Genomic DNA, 15423 nt, shown 5'->3' with positions numbered 1-15423 from the left:
GCAGCCCGAGTGACGTCAGCACGCGAGGATCGGCGCATCCGCCGCCAAGCGGTGGCAGCCCCGCACGCCACGTCAACCGCCATTCTTCAGCATGTGCAAGACACCCTGGCTGTTCCAATATCGACCAGAACAATTTCCCGTCGATTGGTTGAAGGAGGCCTGCACTCCCGGCGTCCGCTCAGAAGACTACCATTGACTCCACAGCATAGACGTGCACGCCTGGCATGGTGCCGGGCTAGAGCGACTTGGATGAGGGAATGGCGGAATGTCGTGTTCTCCGATGAGTCACGCTTCTGTTCTGTCAGTGATAGTCACCGCAGACGAGTGTGGCGTCGGCGTGGAGAAAGGTCAAATCCGGCAGTAACTGTGGAGCGCCCTACCGCTAGACAACGCGGCATCATGGTTTGGGGCGCTATTGCGTATGATTCCACGTCACCTCTAGTGCGTATTCAAGGCACGTTAAATGCCCACCACTACGTGCAGCATATGCTGCGGCCGGTGGCACTCCCGTACCTTCAGGGGCTGCCCAATGCTCTGTTTCAACAGGATAATGCCCGCCCACACACTGCTCGCATCTCCCAACAGGCTCTACGAGGTGTACAGATGCTTCCGTGGCCAGCGTACTCTCCGGATCTCTCACCAATCGAACACGTGTGGGATCTCATTGGACGCCGTTTGCAAACTCTGCCCCAGCCTCGTACGGACGACCAACTGTGGCAAATGGTTGACAGAGAATGGAGAACCACCCCTCAGGACACCATCCGTACTCTTATTGACTCTGTACCTCGACGTGTTTCTGCGTGCATCGCCGCTCGCGGTGGTCCTACATACTACTGAGTCGATGCCGTGCGCATTGTGTAACCTGCATATCGGTTTGAAATAAACATCAATTATTCGTCCGTGCCGTCTCTGTTTTTTCCCCAACTTTCATCCCTTTCGAACCACTCCTTCTTGGTGTTGCATGTGCTCTGTCAGTCAGTGTAGATAGTAGAAATAATACTGTAGTATTGAATGACAAAACCTATTTTATGTTAATGATCAATGGTGAATAAATATTCTTATTCTTATTCTTTATAAAGGCTTTATTATAAGAATATTTTAACTACTGCCATCCCTCTCGCTCATTTTTTGACGCGTGTACCTACATCATCATCCTAACATTTATTTTTTGTAATTTTTCTTTTAAAAAAAACTACGATTAACACTAGAACCGCCAGAGTGGTCAAAATGACCACTACACATTTTCAAAGCCTTATTTTGACCACATTTTCTATCGTATTGTAAAGAGCTTCAGTGACTTTTCCTGATTACCGGTCAGAATCATCTGTATTAAATTGAATTAATTTTGCGTCACTGGACAGGACATAGGTAACGAGTATACCTAGAACCACCGGAGTGGTCAAAATGACCGCTGTATTGATTATCATAAGAAAATGTGTTAGAACGTGCTTATTCCTCTGGTTGAAATAAATTTTGTTTATAATAATAATGTAAGCACAACAATGAAACTCTGATAGTCTATGTACGGCCATTGTTCATTCTCTTCTTTATTAATTTATTGAAAGGCAGCTACGAGGGCTAATGGGTCATTCTCCTCTGGGAGTAGCGAACATTCTTCCACTGTCACAATCCCCTTCAAGGTCTCCCTCACCCCTCCTCTCACTGTGAGCCAAACACAATCTTGGGACAAACGTCCACTAATCTCTCTCGGCAGTCTGGCTTCACGGCTTCGTCAGCTTGTCATAGAACATGGCTTGTAGACTACCATCCCTTACCGATGAAGAATTGCTCACGGTACTGCATGACATTCCAGATTATATGTCTGATGTTGAATGTGACCCAGATGTAGGAGACCTACGAGAAGAAGCTACGGACGAAGATTACTACCAACCAAGTGTCCATTCTGAAAGCAGTGATTTAGATGATGCTGAAAACCAAATTGTTCAACCAGGTAAGTTACAATAATGATATACGTTACCTTGATGTCAACATTTCAACTTTGATACTGAAATTCAGCATTTAGATTGCAATTATGCCTGGTATTGACCGCGAATTGAAAGTTATCAATTATTCTATTACAGCAACAGAAAATATAATATGAAAAGCTGGAAATAAGAGGGGACGCATCAACACAAGCCTCCCAGGACCAAGTAATAAGTTACTAGGTACAGATGGCATCAAGGAGTGGACTGTAGGAGAGTTTGCGAAGACTGGCAGGATGGTTGTCACAACATCTAGAAAGAAAATCCAAGACCTACTACATATTCAAAGCGGAATGTTTCTGACGACAGTGTAGCGAGTGCATGGCGTCTTTTTATTGATGAATCTACATTGAAACACATCAAACACTGTACGGAAATGGAAGCAAACCGTGTTCTAGGTGATGAATTGTGGAGTGTAAGTTTAAAAAACTGGAAGTATTCACTGCCTTAGTGTATGATCGTGGTGTTCTTGGAGCCAGTAACACTGAACTTGATGAACTCTGCTCTAAAAGGTGGGGGCCACCATTCTTCAGCAAAACAATGGGGAAGAACTGTTTCCGAGAAATCCAAAAATTTTTGCGTTTCGACGTTAGAACTACAAGATCAGAAGACTGAAGACTGATAAATTTGCGTTAGCATCAAAAGTATGGAACAAATTCATTGAAAACTGTCAACTGACATATTCCAGGTGAAAATCTGACTGCTGATGAGCAGCTTTTCCCAAGAAAAACAAGGTGTCCATTCTTACAGTACATGCCCAACAAACCAGATCAATTTGGAATTAAGTTTTGGCTTCTTGTGGACGTTTCTGTGCAATGGGTTTCCTTACGTAGGAAAAGACGACCTCAGAGCACGTGACGAGACTCTTCCCGAAAGTGTAGTAATGAAGTTGGAGCCATTTCAAAAAAAAGGGGCGAAACATGACTACATACAACTTTTTTACAACAGTGAAACTTGGTAAGAAGTTGAAAAATAATGGTACGAGTATTGTTGGAACCATTAGACGATCAAGGAGAGAAATTTCTAAAGCTGTGAAGGCTATGAAAGCTAGTCTTTATGACTCAACTCCCCTGAAACATTCCAATGACATACTTACAATTTATCAAGGTAAATGAAACAAGAACGTCCTTCTATACAGTACTTTGCACTCAGTAGTTGAACTTCAAGCTAATCCCAAAAGCATTCCCGAAATAGTAGACACATACAACAATATAAAATATGGTTTCGACGTGGTGGATCAAATGGGAAGAAAATATACTGTTCGATCCGCTACACGAAGATGGCAAGACTCTGCCACCGTGCATACAACTAATGACACATTAAACTTAATTGAGGAAATTTTTGAAGACTGTATTATTGTATTTCATAATATTCTTGACTTGGCAGCTATCAATTCCTGGTTCATTTTCAAAAAAGTGACAGGGAAGAATATCAGTCGCCAAAATTACATCCTGAAGCTAGCAGAGGAGCTTCGTATGGTGTACATGGGATCAAAACCTAAGTTTCTGGATACAGAACCCAAATTTAAGGAGCCTGTGGAAGAAAATGTACAGAGAAGGCAATGCAAAATGAAGAAATGCAGGAATAAGACAAGCTTTACCCGCAGAAAGTGCAAACAGCAAGTGTGTGGTTCTTGCTCAAAGGACATAACTAAGGTCGTGGTATGTAGTTCCTGCTTCTAAAACCACAGAATTGCATCAGCGTATGCAAATACACTAAAGGAAAAGAAGGTGTTTCACAAATATGTTGTGGTACGTGGATTTGGCAAACTTGTTTCAGGTCATAAATTGCTCTAAGTAAAATGTTACAGTAATTTTCTTTTTTAATAATGGGTAATAACTATTTTACCGTTTAGACTAAAAGAATTTGAAGTAAAAACAATGTTTGTTTATTAGATAAGTGTGTTTTATAGAAACGTTTTTGTCTTTGTAATAAATGAGGAAAATATTACATTTGCAATACAGTTAAATAATTTGTTTCTTTTCCGTGTTAGATCCCATAATTAACATTTTAAAAACTTAGTAATACATATTTGAAAGTATGATAATGAGTAACTATACATATTTAGAATAAAAATAACAATTCCAACACAGCGGTCAAAATGACTGCGTTGGCGGTTCTAGATACACAATATGTTCCGGTGGCGGTTCTAGTGTTAAGAGCAATCATGATCCTGATTTATTATCTTTCAGGTTTGAGATTAAGGCTGAAGATGCCCTTAAGAAAAGGGTGAAACATATCCCTATAATTTACTTCTTAAGTTTTAATTCTTTATTAAAATTACTTTTTATGTATTGAATAGGTGGAATTTAATAAACATTAATATTTATTTGACTTTAATGTACAATTCAATATGGGCCAAACAATGAGAATTATAACGTGTAATTCCTCTACATGATGAACAGGTCGGAGTATGGTACGCAGTGAATGGATACAGAATTATAGGACCTATCTTTTTTCAGGAAACAATGAATGCACAGAGATACAGGGATAATATACTCAAACCATTTTTTGACGAGCTGACACATTGTCGAAAGGGATATTTTCAGCAAGACTGCCACCGCGCATATAGCTAATGACACATTAAACTTAATTGAGGAAATTTTTGAAGACCGTATTGTTGGTACGGACTTATGGCCGTCACAGTCCCCAGATTTAACTGTTTGCGACATTTATTTATGGGGGAGCTTAAAAAATAAACTGTATGCAAGCAAACCCAGAATGGTAGCGTTGCCTGTTGGTCAACAGAACATGTGTACTAATATCACTCTAGTTGGTACCAAGCTAAAACAAGTACATCAGTTCCACTATAATGGCAGTGTAGTAACAACAGATAACCGATCATCTTCAGAAATCACTAGTAGAGTACAGAATGTAGCAGTTTTATCATCTTGTGAGAAACTTCTTTGGGATAAGCAAGTTCCATTAAGATCAAAATTAATACTTTACAGAAGCTTCTTTGTGCCAGTTACCACATACAGTCTAGAAACTACAGGATATGCCATCTTGTCCAAGAGAAACAACCCCTTAGTGAGATCTGTGTGGTTTGATCATCTCAAACGAATGGAGCCACAAAGAACAGCTAGCGTGTAGTTTGAGAAGGGACTTGAAGGCAAAAGATCAAGAGGTCGGCCAACGAAGAGATGGATTGATCAGATTAGAAATAATCTAGCTCGGTGAGGTCTGCTTTTGTAGCAAGTTACAGAAGAAGACACCTACATGGACAGAAGTAAATGGAGAGCATTCATACACTGCACCTAGGAAACCGGAGAGGGTTCATGATAACGAATATTTTCTCTAAGCATGAATTTCCAATGCAAAAACCATCTGCTCGTCCCTTACCTGCTGGTCTGCTGTATCTTGTATTCTTGTATTTATTTTAGCAGAAGTATGCAGAAGACTTTGCCAGGCAGCAAGGGAAGTACGATACCTCTCCAATTAGCACTGTTACTACAATCACTTAAGTTCCCCTTCTTTGGCAGTTTAAAAATAACACCATATCTCCAGTCTTTTGGAACTTGATCTGGCAGGCATGAGTTGTTCGCCAGCATGAGGTACTCAGTCTGGTAAAATGATGTATCAAATCTGAACCTCCGTATATGAACAGCTCGGCTAATACTTCATATAGACCAGCTGCCTCATTATGTTGAAGTAACCTGACTGTACACTTTCTTAAATTTTATATTAAAATTCTTCTTCTTAATTTTGAATCACCCATCTTTGTGGCACGTAAGATCAATCACTTCTTAGATGCTTGTGCTCCTTTCTTCTCTCAATAGTTCTTCATTCTAACTGATCTTCTCCTCCTTTCTTCCTATGATATCTGAATCGGTTTTCTGGTGTTGATCTTAACTTGGAACCTTTTAATTTTGTCTTCAGTCATGGTTTTGGCTGTACCATTCTTTAACATGAGTTCAGTAATGTTAAGATATCTCAGATCCTTTTCAACTTCCTTAAACCAATTAGGTGTGGTTTTTTGTTCTTTTTTTGGTTTTGTTTTTTGTTTTTGTAAAAGAAGTCAACAACCTGTTTAGTTAATCTGCCAGGAATATGAAAAAAAAATTTTTTTGCTATTGGCTTTACGTCGCACCGACACAGATAGGTCTTATGGCGACGATGGGACAGGAAAGGGCTAGGACTGGGAAGGAAGCAACCGTGGCCTTAATTAAGGTACAGCCCCAGCATTTGCCTGGTGTGAAAATGGGAAACCACGAAAAACCATCTTCAGGGGTGCCGACAGTGGGGTTCGAACCACCTATCTCCCGAATACTGGATACTGGCCGCACTTAAGCAACTGCAGCTATCGAGCTCGGTTGAAAATTATTTAACCATTTTTAAAATAACTAAACTCTCTTATGTTGTAAGTATGACTGAAATCACCTATTATTAGGGAACTGAAAAATTAGCATTCCGTTTCAAAATTACAAAATTAGCATCTATTTTTTCCGAAAGTAGCGTCTATTTTTCCCAAATTAGCATCTATTTACAAAGTTAAAATAATCACATGGTATTATTAATTTTAACGATTCCAAGTTTATAAAGTGCAATTATTGTCCTTGGTTTACACACAATAAAAATTCATTGTTCAAACGAAAGCATTGTCAGTACTTCGGCATTGATTGCACCATCTGTCTGTAACCACTGTGTTGTAATGAGACAACAGGCGCTCGCTATCTACATTGTTCGTTGGGGTCCACAACAACTCAAGACAGTATTTAGCAAATATGCTGAACTCCATCTGAACTGCAGTTAATGCAAGCATGACATCACATTTTTCACTTTCTTTCAACTGGGTTTGAATTGCATACTTCAGAGAACAGTAATCAGACCAGATACCGTTTCGTGAGAGATCTGTTACTCCAAACAATTTCTCAAGCTCATCTAATTTATCAGTGCTATTCAAAATTATATTTTTTGGATACAAAGCTTGAGAAATTGACACAAAATGCTTATGGTTGGGGTCTTTAGCTTTCAATGTGGCTAGCTTGCACTGTGAAGAATGGGCAGCTTTGACAAATGTGTCTCTAGATGCAGCCTGCTGTAGAGGAGTGAGCTTAATCAAAGCATCATTAGTTGCCGCAGAAAAACTCCCCTCACAAATGAAGGTAAAACTGTCGTCAAGGTTATGCAGTTTGGGGTAAAGGAGATGAGAGGTAGGATATAGAGACCCTTCAAGTTCAGTAAGAAGGTCAAACAATCCAGCTGAATGATCTGTGACAAAAACCATGTGGGAGTGAAGCCTATTTACTTCTCAAGTCACACAGATCAGTCAGGTACTTAATACCACAGTTGTTGATGTCTTTCATGTCAGACATCTTGAAAAATGTAACATCAGTAAAGTAAGCACTCAAATAGAAGACAGCCTGAAACCAGATATTCCATCGGGTTATGATAGGTGCAGGAAAAAGCTTTGCTTCCTTTGAAGCACCGTACACCGTACTTTGATGTTAACAATTGTAAATAATTATATTTTCGCTTTCTTGCGTCCATTTACCATCGCAACCACATGATTTAAATCTGTCATCACTGCGACCCACGTATTGCCAGCCAAGCTGATCTTATGTGCCCAGCACTGTACATGCATTAAATGATCCCCTATGACTACACTTAATGTTTCATAACACCGAATCATGTACGGGGCATTGTCACTAACAAACACTTTAACTGCCTCATATGGTACACTATAACTGTGCAGAGCTTCTATAACAGCATGAGAGCAGTTTGTAGCATTTCCTGCATCAAGATAGACAGAAACAACATGCAGCTCTCTTTTCGATCTGGCTGACACTTGGAATATGATAAAAACACAACGGCCCATTCTATCTGTAGTTTCATTACAGAGTATGTTGATGTTCTTCCCCACTAGAGCCTCTGCTGTTCTTTTCTGGTGGTCAGATGCAACTTCTAGAAAGGAAGAAAGACCTCAAATTATAACAAAATAATTTAAAATTACTGGATCAATTGGGTACGGGTAAGATAGTTCGATATAGAAGTCACACTCAAATTCGGTATCCTCCAATTTTGCACGTGGTTTCTATGTCATAATACCTAAACCGTACACGATCAATGAAATCGAAACTTACCCAGTAAATATACTTCATGTATTCTCGCACATGGCAGCTCTTCATTTGAAAACTCAGTAATTCAGGCTCCTAGCTCTTTGCTTTCCAGCTTTTCCAGAGGTATATTTGCTTTGGCAAATACTTCAACTGTGCGTTTTGAGAAGTTATCTCTGGAAATTTTTCGTTGTGTAAGCACAGGAGATTGCTTTCTTTGAGACGTACTAGCAGCAGGGGTTGAACTTTTGTTATCGCGTCGCTTACCCATGTGTTTTTCAGATTTAACATGTTTCACAATGCTATCTTTTTTTCTCCACCCAACTCGGCAATTACAATACTTGCAAAACACTATCACTGAATCTGTGGCATATAAACCATCCTTTGCATACTGCTGAGCCCTTTCGTGCGCAGTTTTTGTCGTGCGCCCCATAACCTAAATGATCGCTCAACTTTCTACTCTTCACTAGTTTCAATTTTGAACAACCGGAAAACAACGCTGCGTCTATCTCGTTATTTCCGTGACACTCAATTTACATTCGATAATAATCGATACAGATCTTATTCCCCTTGCTATACCTACTGTAAATATCGATTAAAGTCAGCAAGCAGCAATCGATCGGCTACTATTCTTCATCGATCGGAACGGTCGAAAGATTTACGCATCATATTTTGAGTATTTCTGACGATTTTGCCGAAATGTATTGTTTTCACCAGTAAAATAGCACATTTTTGCAGAATTTGCACCAAAATCGCATATTCGTACTAATTTTGCATTTTGGATCACATTCACATTTTGTCGCATTTCTATTTATGCGTAAAAATGTTTTTATTCCACATTAGAATTAGTGTAGGCTGAATTCAGTACAAGATTAAAAAATTCGCATTTTTCGCAAATGCAATTTTTTCAGGTCCCTACCTATTATAATTTAAGTGCCATAAAAAGATAATTTCTATTGCACCAAGTTGACCTGAAGCGAAAGGCTATTTCATACAGTAGTGGCTATAGCAGCAACAGTAGAAGCAAAATTCATTCCTCGATAACTCGGTGAAAGTTAGCAAGTATTGAGTTTTCAGGACAAGTAATTTAGGGATATTTGAAGAATAAATCCTTGAAAAACAAGGAGAAGTTAATTTATGTTCCTCTGTAATTGTTATTATTAGTTATTAACTTTATTAAACCTGGGAAACAAGCCAAACTTGGATAAAGAAAAAGGGAAAATTCTCATCCATCAATTGATCTGATAATGATGAGCAATAGCTAACCTAATTAGGCATACCTGGTATTTCACTTTCCCAGCATAATGTCGTACAACAAAAGCTGCTTCCCTGCGTTGAGGTATTTCATAAAAATTGTTGTCCTTATGAACAGAATTAAATTTCTGCAGAAGGGTTTCATTTGTTGCTCCAGGAAAACTGAAACACATAGTAAATATTAACTTTTATTACTAGTAAAAGTCATATTAATGACAGGCCATTGATATTGGCACCAAAAATGTAATTTATCAGTATATTTTAATATAATACACATAAACATGCGACAGGTATCTGGAGGTGGTCATGTTTGTTATTTTAAGCGAAAGAACAACTAGGTAAACACCCATTTGGAACAAATAAGATGGACACAAAAATTAAAATAAAAGAATGAGGGAATTTGAAAATGAATTTAAAATAAAACAAAGTAGTAGTAGTAGTAGCTAATGGTGTAAATTTTGAAATACTTAACGTTCATGTGAATTTGTACATGATGGTGTAATATTGTAATATTAAGCTAGTAGTAACCTCAACCTATAGTATTGTAAGCTGTAGTGGATATACAAGCATTTATCCCGGTTTTGAACTACTGTTCAGGAACTGCGGTTCAATCTCCATGATGTGCAACTAATTCTGTGCCCCGATTCAGTCAGTACCGAATTTTAAACATTATATTTGTTACTATTAGTTCTGCTAATATATCATCTTCTTCCACTCCTCCCACACCTGTGAGGTTGTGGGTGAGAACTGGATCACATTTGGATTTGCACCTGTTTTACGGCCGGATGCCCTTCCTGACACCAACCCTAAATGGAGGTACGTAATCACTACTGTGTGTTTCTGTGGTGGTTTGTAATATAGTCTAAATATGAAGCGGAGAGTGTTGGGACAAACACAAACACCCAATCCCTGAGCCAGAAGAAGTAATCAGAAGCTATTAAAATCCCAACCCACCCGGGAATCGAACCCAGAACCGTCTGAACCAAACGGCAGTATGCTGACCATTCAGCCAAGGAGGCGGACTATTATTGTTATTATTATAATGTATGGGAAAACTCAACTTGATGCTAGGCGGCACTTATTACCTGGCCCTTTACGTGATGAATAGCCTTGTGTATGTATGTTTAGTCCTCAGCCCGAAGGCTGGTTGGATCCTCAACAGTTCCGCCATCAGCTGTCGTAGATGGCCTAGGCATCACTGACGAGGCGTACTAGGGAAATGAGGAGTGAGGTAGTTTCCCGTTGCTTTCCTCGCCAAGCCAGAAGTTGCTATTACATATCAGCCTGCCAAGCCCACTGAAATGCATGCACTGACCCACCCTATGACCAATATTTTCACACCATTCATAGCAGGGACTGGCTGCAAAAGGAATGGCATTTCTAGCATCACTCATACCTTAGTCACTTTCATTTTGTCCAAGCTAAGGATAAAGCTGAGACAGATCAATGAAAGTAACAAAATTGCTCTAGCCCATACCAGAAGACATAGTGCACTGTAAACACTAGGTCCTGCCAGCAAAGGCACGAATAGCCTTAAAAGCTTGAATCTGAGAATATATCCATCACGATAGCTCATACGGTGAAAATGAATGAGAAATAACAAGAAGTGACCTTTTGTTATGTACAGATGTTAGTTAAAACAGATATTTTCAGGGATGTTTGGAAATTTGTTAAAAATATAATCATGAAAATCTTTTTTTTACTTGCAGTAAAATCACACGAAATATAAAAGATCAGAAATTATATTCTGAACAACTTTCGTTACGTACAGGTTTGCGATACGGCAACTATTAAAAGAGAACTCAAGACAATTTACTGCCTTGACTTCCTTAAAATTACTAACCCATTTTCTTATTATTGTTACCATTACAATGCACGAGACAACTCTTACTCATTGCTAGGTGAGTCTTTTAATATGCTACTTTCCAAGCTGGAAAAAAAAAAATGTCCAATTTCATTTTAAAGCCCTTTCTGGATCTGTTTCTGCATCCATAAACACAACAGTCTACGTAATATTCTCCGAAAGTCACACCTCAGAAATACACACATTTCAAAATGAATAATACTATATAATCCCCCATGTTTAATAAAAACATATTTTTGTTACTATTCAAAATAAAACAGGTAGCTTACACTTCACTAAAATTGCATAATGAGTGACCTTACCCTATGCGGAATACATACATTTAACCATCAATCGGGTGCTCCGCTCCGACGAACACTCTCGGGTGCGCGGTCTTTTTAGACCGCAGCGATTATTTTCATAATTTTTTGTACAGCCGTGGAATCTACTGAAAATGTTGTAGTTTAATACTGTTGCAAGTAAGTTTACTTTTATTTAGATAATATTTAAAACATTTTTACGTACTCAATGACCGCATTAGAAAAATAAAAACTTGCTGGAAATTGAGTTGATTGACAAATAGATTTTGAAAGCTTTGAAAAGTAATTTTCCGTTCTATTATTTTTTTTCTGGTTTGTAAAATGGAAGCTATTTGAACTAGATATCTATTTATCCTCCCCTTCATCCACTGTCAGTGTAATATTTTTGGCATGAGTAATCATAAATTAAAACACCATTATTTCAGAAATATTTGTATTTCAAATGATAAAAATTCTAATTTTACAGCATAACAACCACCTTTGTGTAAAACATGTATATGAGAGAATTACACATTATTTTACGTATATCTGAGTTCATATTCAATTTTGCACTATTTTCTTCATGTGAACACACTGAAGAATTATTGTCATTGTTTTAACCAAATATTGGTATAGTCGACAATCTTTTGTACAATATCGTCTGGGAAAAACAGCTCCCAGGTTTCAACTGTAGTTTTAACATCCTTGGCTAAACCTTTAGGCCCTGGAAGGCGTGTTACAATATTATGACCTGATCCACGACCAGTCCCTATGAATTATTATTATTATTATTATTATTATTATTATTATTATTATTATTATTATTATTATTATTAGTGTATGATGTGTACATGACAATCAAAATATACAAACATAATACAAGATATACAAATATACAAGTTGGTGACAGCATCAGGACTTCACTTTTATATTTTAATGTCCAAATTTTTTATCCATGTAATCACTTCTGGTGTTACTTCAAAAAATTCCTCCACAGAGCCAGGAAATAAACGTAGGTGGCACTCTTGAACTATGTGCTTGATAGACTGCACTTGAGCACCACAGACACAGCAGGGAGAATCTGCCCATCCCCACAGATGTAAGGCTGTGCCAGTCCTACAGACACAACATCGAATCCTGTTCAGGGTTGACCAAACAGCACGGGGCAGAATATAGCCAGCCAGTTTCATGCTGGGGTCGGAGATATCACATAAGCCACTGGAAGACGACATCCTCCACTCTTCTCTCCAGGCATTCCTGGGATTGAACCGAAGACATGACAGGTCCAAAGCTGTCTTCCATGCTGGTTTTCTTGATTTCAGCCTAGTTGTAGTGTGCTGCTTTATATCCTCATGTATAGGAAGGGCCTCATTCTTCACTATTCTGCACCATAAGCTATTAAGTGCTTGTTGTCTCCTTATATGAGGGGGAGAGATGTTGCAAAGGACAGGTAACCATTGCACTGGAGTTGAGTACAGCATGCCGGATACAATACACATAGCCTGGCGAAGTTGGATATCAATTAGATTGCAGTGAGAGCTATTTAACCATATTCCGGCACAATACTCAGCTGTAGAATACACCATGGCCAAGGCGGTAGATCGCAAAGTATTGTCGTCAGCTCCCCTTGAAGTTCCAGCTAACTTGCTCAGCAGGTTATTCCGGGTCTTAAGTTTGGTGGCTGTTTTTTCTATGTGACTTCGATATGTCAGTGATCTGTCTAAAGTTACACCTAGGTATTTTGGTGTACTATTGTATTTCAATAGTTGATTCCTGAACCATATCCTAGGTTGATAAGTAGCCTCTAAGTTGTTGAGATGGAATGCAGCAACTTCCTTGTGAATGTTGGGTGCACACGCCATTCTGTCTCACCGTCCTTGCCTGTCAAATTCACTTCAGTAACAACAACACCGCATCCGTCAACACCAGATATCTCACTATCTGTATCATGGTCACTAAGCTGAAGATTGTCAGTTTCACCCTGCATCATCACTTTGTGGCTGCTGTCTGGAAGCATCTTCTACTGCCTCATCAACTTCTTCCAACAGGCATCCTACTGCAGTTATTCTTTCACTTTCTTCCTTTTCAACACTCTTGATCAATAATAGGATCATTTCCTCTTCAGAAGGATCCATATTGAGATGTATATGCACACAAAACTAAACGAATCTAGTAAAACACAGCCGGGCACGTACTGGTCACAATGACCGAGACACAAGTTACACTAACAGGCGCATCGGTGTAAAAGACCGCAGACTGACTCAACCATCTACCTCCCTGTCTAGAAATAGAAATATATTTATTTAAAGTTAATTACAAGTAGGACCAGAGGTCCCTTTGGCTGTAACTAACTGCCACTTCAACTTAAATGTATCACCTAACATACAAAATCTAATAAAAGAATACATAAAAAACATAAGATACATTTTCCTACAGAGGATATAAGAATAAGATTAAAAACTAAAGATCTAGGAGATTACAATAATACTTTTAACATTTCATAAACATACACTAAACTAACAAGGAAGAGAAGACGAAACAGAAACCTAAGAATTTTAAAGTCGAGGGTGAACTGAGAGTAAAACTGAGCATCTAAAATGTATCTAGGGGGTTATGATATTTTGTACTATTTTATTAATTTGGTGAAAATTCATTTACATGGCTTAATAAGTGGAAAGGTAGCGGTATTTAAGAGATTTTTTCTGAGTTCCCACACTACTTTGCTGAATTTCATATAGTTTAAGATCGTTGTATAATTGAGAGGCAGTGACAATGAACGACTTACTGCACTTTACCGTACGATGTTGTGGAACCTGAAGGGTGTTAGCTGTAAACCTATTGTCCCGATCATGCACTTGACTCATCTGAACAAAGGACTTGGTCAAATATGAGGGAGCATTAGATTTTAAAATTCTCAGAAGCAAACAAGCAGTTGAGTATGATCGTCTATCCCTGAGTTTCAACCACTCTGCGGCTTTGTAGTAAGGTGTTACGTGACAGTCTTTACGAATATTGGAGACGAATCGAACACAGGCATTCTGAATACGCTGGAGTTTGCTATTATATTTCTCAGAGATATCGCTGTAAATTACAGCGCCGTAATCTAAAATAGGAAATACCATAGTTTGAATCAACATCTTTCTCACCGAGAAAGGAAGATAAGGCAAGTTTTGTCGAAACTGATGCAATATGCCAGACACTTTCTTGACCAAGTGCCTGGCATGACAGGTCCAGGACAGTGTTTTATCCATTAGAATACCTAAATTCTTAACACATTCCTGATACTTGACTACAGAACCGTTAACAATTACTGGAGGAATGTCCCTGTTGAAAGCATTTGATAAGTTTCTTCAATATCCTAGAAAAATAGCTAAAGTTTTGTTTTCATTTAATAGTAAATTATCTCTTAGTGTATACTGATGTAGTCTTTCTATATCTAGATTTATTTTACTAATACTTTTGACAACATGATTCACAGGAAAATGGTAATAGATCTGTAAATCATCGGCATACATATGATGTCTCGTGTGGCATAAAACTCCAGGCAGATCGTTTATATACAGCGAGAACAAAACGGGACCCAACACGGACCCCTGAGGGACGCCAGAATGTACATTACACCACTTAGAAAAATTTTGTTTGTCAAATACCACACGCTGAGATCTCCCTTTCAAGAACAATTCAAACCAAGAAAGAGCTCATAGAGATATGCCCATTGTATGTAATTTAGTCAGAAGGAGGTCATGATGAACTCTATCAAATGCCTTGCTTAAATCGAATAGTACCAGAAGTCTACAGGGCGACTGAGGAGGGGCCACCCTATCAGGTGGCTAGATGATCCCTTGGGGGAGATAGTCTGGAAGAGGGGGGGCATAGCTGACCTTCAGACGGATTCCTTGTCCAATAGGGTTGGGCACTATGTCCCTGTTTCGACACAAGGTGCCAGTGCACAGTTATGTTCCGCTGTTCCAGAACACCGAGTGTCAATT

At 38.7% G+C, this 15423-nt stretch overlaps 1 protein-coding gene across 2 annotated transcripts in view; it reads right to left on the bottom strand.

Moving 5' to 3' along the window:
* The window catches only part of LOC136858446 (unconventional myosin-IXa), an 842620-nt gene that overhangs the window by 630896 nt on the left and 196301 nt on the right, over nt 1-15423 (bottom strand). For both annotated transcript variants that reach the window (XM_067137995.2, XM_067137996.2), the window contains exon 9: nt 9319-9454. In XM_067137995.2, coding sequence (XP_066994096.2) covers nt 9319-9454 — 136 coding nt within the window. The remainder of the gene's footprint in view (nt 1-9318; nt 9455-15423) is intronic.

This window comes from Anabrus simplex, chromosome 1 (assembly GCF_040414725.1).
Source record: "Anabrus simplex isolate iqAnaSimp1 chromosome 1, ASM4041472v1, whole genome shotgun sequence".
NCBI lineage: Eukaryota > Metazoa > Arthropoda > Insecta > Orthoptera > Tettigoniidae > Anabrus > Anabrus simplex.
Note: the sequence above shows the minus strand (reverse complement) of the source record. Positions and strands in the feature narration are given on the sequence as shown.